Raw genomic sequence first — 6,000 nt, forward strand, 5'->3', positions numbered from 1 at the left:
GTGTGTGTGTGTGTGTGTGTGTGTGTGTGTGTTGTATGGTTAACCACCAGAGAGATACTAAGGCAGGGAGATGTGTGCGAGCATTTTCCTGGCGGGCCAGCACCGCCATGGGAATATGAGTACATTTGTGTGCGCGTGCGTTTTGTGCACGTGTGGTTGTTTGATGGGGGGGGGTAACTCAGCGTGGGAGAGGAGTTAATTAACGCTTCCCCACAAAGTCCCGAATGCGTGAGCAGCGCCCCAGCCGAGCCTGGGGAATTGCACAAATTAAACGTGCGCTAAGTGTGTTCAATTATTTCCATTTTTCTTATTAGGAGTTCGGCCCCAGCTCATCACGCGAGTTGTTGCTGCTGCTACACGCGCGCCGCCCACCGCCAACGCCACCCCCACCCTTCTTCTCAAGTTGCCGCGGCCTGATGGGATTGTCTACGGTTCGTCTTAGTCCCACTCCAGCTTCGCCTGGAAAACACAGCTTTTGGCTTTATTTAACAGTCGGATCACGTTTTTTTTTTTTTGTTCTCTCTGGCCCGATTTGTCAGGAGCGAGAAACATCCCACAATCACCATTCAGCCTTGTCAAAACTTACCTAAAATTTGCTTTGTTATAAATGTGAAAAATTTTCCATGATATTGGTTACTTATTTAAATTAAATCCAGTTAATGGGGGCATATCTAATCATATTTTTTTCATTCACTACCATGTTTAAAGGAAGACGGTATCATGCGTGCCTCATATTGCACTTTCATTTAACAAGTATTGATTAAAACTTTTATATATTTTAATATATTACCTAAACATTGGATGTCTTTTTTGTTGTACATTGTTCATCTCAGTTGTCAAATTCTGTGAAACTTACACCACAATGCAATGAATAAAAACATAATTCTTGCTTTTTGCCTTTTCAGGGGTAATATTTTATGGGTATTTTTCCTTTTTATCACATCGTAGATGAATTGTCTTCCAATGTATCAAGTATCGCAGAGTCGCTGTATCGCGATACCAGCGTTATCGTGGGCAACTTATCGTGATAGTATGGTATCGTGAGTTACTCTGTGATTCCTACCCCTAGTGGTAACAATGTTAGTTATAACATTCTTTCTTAGCCCTGGAACTCAAACCATTTTCTGATGCCCCAAAAAATATATATTTAAATGATTAAATTAATATCATAAATGTGGGACGATTAGTCGACTAATGGCTTGAACTGACTCATAGTCAACTCGGAAAATCTTTAGTCGGGGACAACCCTAGTGTCCAGTTTATGTCGCTCTCCATGTATTGACTAGGTCACTAGGATGCAAGAGAACTGGAGAAGATCAGTGCATCCAACTCATGAGTTAATCAGGTGCTTGTTAAGATTATTACAGAGCTTTTCTTTATTTAAGCTGCAGCCAACAGTTGGTATACTGTAGGTCAGGGCTATTCCACTGCATTATGTTGGGGGCCAGATATTCAACCCGTTACCGGCTCAGTTCAACAACACTTGTAAAACAAAGTAAAAATCTTCATCAATTTACAAAACAAATCTTAAAATGAACGGATACATTTGTAGATAATATTCTGTCAGGGTTCATATTCTTAAATGCACACTGCTACAGCATAGCATTTCCAGCCCTAGAGGTATTTCTGAAATTAGCGATACGATAGTTAATTGCTAACCTTCACATTTATTCAGTCTTTACTCGGGCCCACGTATTAAAGAAGGGCCAGTCTTCTTTAATAGGTGGGCAGCAGTTGGCCCGCAGTCCATCAGTTGAATAAGCGCAAATCTACAAAACGGTGTCATGAAGCAAGGCCTCGTTTTTAAATCATTTGGAGCTTTGCTCCAAAAAATATTTCATTTGTAATAGCTCAATTGGACTGTTAGAAGAGCCTCGTCTCAGATGAATTAAACCGTCGGCTTCAGTGGCATTAGGCCCAGACGGCAGCGCGGGTGACATCCTGAACTCTCACTTCCCCGCTCCGACTTAAACACAGTAGATTTTTTATGAGGCTTCTATTACCAACTGCCAGGCGAGCTTTCTTTTAAGTATCTATCCCGAGCCCCAAGAGATGAGCCCCGAGCCTGTTTGGCAGATACTGAGGGAGCGTCACAGAGAGGGTAAAGCCTTCCGACGGAGAGCAGGGGGTGGAGGGGTCTCTCCAGTCGACGGGAGAATCGATGAGGGTTTACACAAGGAGCCCTAACTGGTATCCAGGCAGGGTTAGGAACCTCTGATGAAAGTTAATCGCGCGGAGAAGTGCATTCTTGGCCTGTGGGCCATGTTTCTCATCGTGTGCGGTGTTTGGCATTGGAGGAAACATACACACGGCCGTGAACAGTGAATATATGAAGCGTGTCCATTTGGATTGACACATCAAAAAACATCTAGACCTTCCTGTTTGAGTCGAGATAAGCGGAACTCACCTTGGAGTTCTGCACCTCCAGGGTCAGATTCTGGGGGGGAGCGCTCGGGACTGCAAAGGCAGAAGAAAATATGAGATATAAGATATTTCCTAGAAACATTTTGCCGCATTTTAGCAGGACAAAGATCAGAAAGGGTTAACTGTAAAATCATTTTTGGGTTAAACTAGATGAGTCATGCTGTTTGTTTGCTGCGATAGTCATTCAGCAATGTATCATTTCTCCTCAAGTTCCGCGTGCGCACACACACACACACACACACACACACACACACACACACACACACACACACACACACACACACACACACACACACACACACAACACACAAACAAACACAAACACACACACACCAAGTAGATAATGTGGCTATGAAGTACACTAGAGATGTGAGGTCATCCCCATGAGGATAAAAACTTTAGGAGAGAAATCATTGTCAAGGGAACGAGGCGCAAAAGCGACGCATTCTGGTGGAAGGGCATAAGAATTTGGTTGTGAAGCGACTAGAGAGCATCAGACCTCTGCCAGCTTCACGTTTCAACCTCGTTCCTTTGACTGGGCTTTCTCCCGCGAGGCAGCATGTGTGTGAACATGCTCTAGAAGGTGGCAGGCTGACCGTCAGACAAGGTGCGGACGGTCACATCCTCCGTGGAGACTCCGGGACCGTGCTTGTTATAGGCCACCACACGGAAACTGTACTCTGTGTACTTCTTAAGGCCGGTCATGGTGTAGGACTGACCCCCGATATCCAAGTCCTATAGATGAAAGAGAGGGAGGGGGGTGATTTAAAAGGTCAAAGCTTTACAAACTATATTCTATCCTATATAAAATAGAATTTTGACGGTAATCGGGTCAATCACATGACACTCTGCTTTGTGTCTATATCAAATATTATTCAAATATACTAGATATGAAGACTCTATAAAGTAAGCTCAAATTGATAACACTTTCACATTTTTTTTAAGTTCATGGCGTTTTGTGGCTTAAAAGTCTAAAAATGTCAGGCGGTACGACAGCTTTAGACAGTGAAAAGGCCAAAGAGGCATTAACGCTTGCGGCCGCTAAACCTGTGCATATTACACAAAAAGCAACCGTCTAATTCACAAAGCACCAGCAAATGCTGCGCTAGCACGCAAATGGTGTCTCGGTGCGCCGGTGTTATTTGCACATATTTAATGTGTTACTCATACATTTGCTGCAAAATTTGCCCCTTTCTATGCAAATGAGCCTTGTTGCAATTTAAGTGCAGTTTTACGCGGTGCCACGCCCAGACTTTCCAATGATCTGTAAATAATATTTTGACATTAATATTATTATAATCAAAATGACTGTCATGGCAGCAATCTAGCGATGCCTTGAAAGGGGCAGTCTGTGGTGGTTTTCAAAACGCACTCCAAAATCAACTTGACACTTTGAATAATGCAAACGTTACAAACGCTGACAAAAGATTGATCTCAAAAGATATCTAAAAATCAACTAAAAGTTATAGGGAATAGTGATAAAGTGGTCAAAATTTGCATTGAACGACAGATGGAATTCAGCCTCATAGGACGATGGACAGCTCTGCGGCCGTGGAGCAGCGCAGCAGTCAGATACCTGTCATTGGGATTTGAAAATAATGGAAATGGTCCAGCCCTATTACCCTATTACATAACCATTTAAGTTATTGGTATAGCGATAAAAGATATCGGTAAATGAAAACTTCAACCTTCCTGCTAATGTTATCAATCCCCCATTAACGTAATAATTATTACATTAACAGGAAAAAAGTGAGAACGTTTATTGCGAGCGGCTTTTATCACATTGTGGTGAAATGTATTACACTGACAGGATTATTACATTATAAGCTGCAAGTTATTAATAGGTTAATGGTTTACTACATTAACGGGGGAGCTACTAGATGAGCAGTTGTTTTTTTGCCACCATGTTCGATCAGCCACACCTATCTTTATAGCCAGGTTTAATAAATATCATTATGGACATCTCATGGTCATGTGCAAGGATGCTAAATTACTCAAGGAATAGCTGAGAAAACAACCAGTTTGAAAATTATCCTATTTGGTTTCATTAGATTTCCAGATTACCATTCAGGATAATAGACAAATAACCCAATTGCACCCAAATTAATACATGCATTCAGAGCATGAAAAGACTGATTGCAGCAAAAGCCCCTGAAATTGCACCGCCTTAATTACGAACCCTTTAGTTTGTAATTTCTTCTGCTAAATGTGTATCATCTTATTTACATGGCTCTTGTGATTGGGGCGTCTCAGTCGTACGAGTTGGGCACGACAGAGAGCATTAAATTACTCCAAGAAGCCATCAAATTCGCTATTATTCTTCTGACATTTGTCCGTAAAAGCGAAGGCATTTTGGGAAATTAGGCTTCCACAGCAACTCCATCGCGCCCTGCTGTGCACAGGTCAACTCACCCCCCCGATTTATCATCTCCTCCACGCGCGCCCTTTAATATTGTATGTTCCATTCACACCCTCCTTTCTCTCTCACACATCTCTTCTCTCTCCCCCGGTGAGACATTTCCACACCTCCATCTTTGCCCATCTACAGCTTTCTCAGCTCTTCCTCCCGCTTCACATTTCTTCCGTTTTTTACTGCTCTTCATCGTTTCCTGTTTGTCCCCTCTCTCTTTCCCACTCTTCATCGCCCTGTCATCTTTCTCAGTCTCATCCCCCCATCTTTTCTCCGCCATCCCCCATCTCTGTTTTTCATCCCCCCCCCCCTCTGGGGAGCAGAGGCATCATTACTCAGTGCTGCTCGCCGTTTTCATCCATTATCATATTAAAGGCTTTTTAACGCCTGGCTGGCTCGCACACCGCCACCGCCACTGCAGACTCCAACTCTCAACACCAGGAATGTCACTCATGGGATGCGAACAATCAGACCTGTAGAGGTCCAGGAGGATATTGTTGACTTAATGGTTATGGTTGTCTGATAATTCTTTCCATATGAGACGTTTGATGACAAGTCCGGGCTCATCGCGAACCACTCTCAGCTCTGCGGTGACGCTGCATTCATAATCTGATGACCTCATGAACTGGTTCAGAGAGTAAACATGCTCCCTTGTATATCGAGCCAACCATTTTGCTATTTGCTAACAAGCACAACCCGGAAGTACAATTGAAGCCCTTTCTGGACGGCATTAGTATTATAGGACTAGGACGGCAATGTAATTTAGACACTTCAGGAATTTTGGGTACTGTTCCAGTCGGTACAAAACCTTTTTTGGAATTACTGGGGTAAGTATTTTCTTCCAAAACACACACTAGTGTGTTTGTCACTATGACGTTGACACGTCTATTTGGTGCATAATCAGACCACTGGTGCCTTTCCGGATCAGGAGACCTCTGAGCTTGTTGAAACACAGTAGGTTTTTGGGACTGGAATCATTACTTTGGTAATAAAAAATTGTGGACTTGCTCTGGAATAGCTACAATAACAGGGCCATGTGATAATATTGACATCCGGAAAAAGGGCATAAGTTAAAACCGCTTATAATGCTTATAACATGCATATTGATACATATAGACGTTGACCAAGTCCCCCAGGATAGCAGATATAATAAAGCCTCATTGGAG

General features: G+C 42.9%; 1 protein-coding gene across 1 annotated transcript in view; it reads right to left on the minus strand.

The window, feature by feature from the left end:
* The window catches only part of neo1a (neogenin 1a), a 164,112-nt gene that overhangs the window by 22,190 nt on the left and 135,922 nt on the right, over nucleotides 1-6,000 (minus strand). Inside the window, exons 11-12 of the mRNA XM_079997168.1 lie at nucleotides 3,021-3,159; nucleotides 2,408-2,457 (exon numbers count right to left, since the gene is read on the minus strand). Coding sequence (XP_079853294.1) covers nucleotides 2,408-2,457; nucleotides 3,021-3,159 — 189 coding nt within the window. The remainder of the gene's footprint in view (nucleotides 1-2,407; nucleotides 2,458-3,020; nucleotides 3,160-6,000) is intronic.

The sequence above is a fragment of the Zeus faber genome, assembly GCF_960531495.2.
Source record: "Zeus faber genome assembly, chromosome: 3".
NCBI classification, from domain to species: Eukaryota; Metazoa; Chordata; class Actinopteri; order Zeiformes; family Zeidae; genus Zeus; species Zeus faber.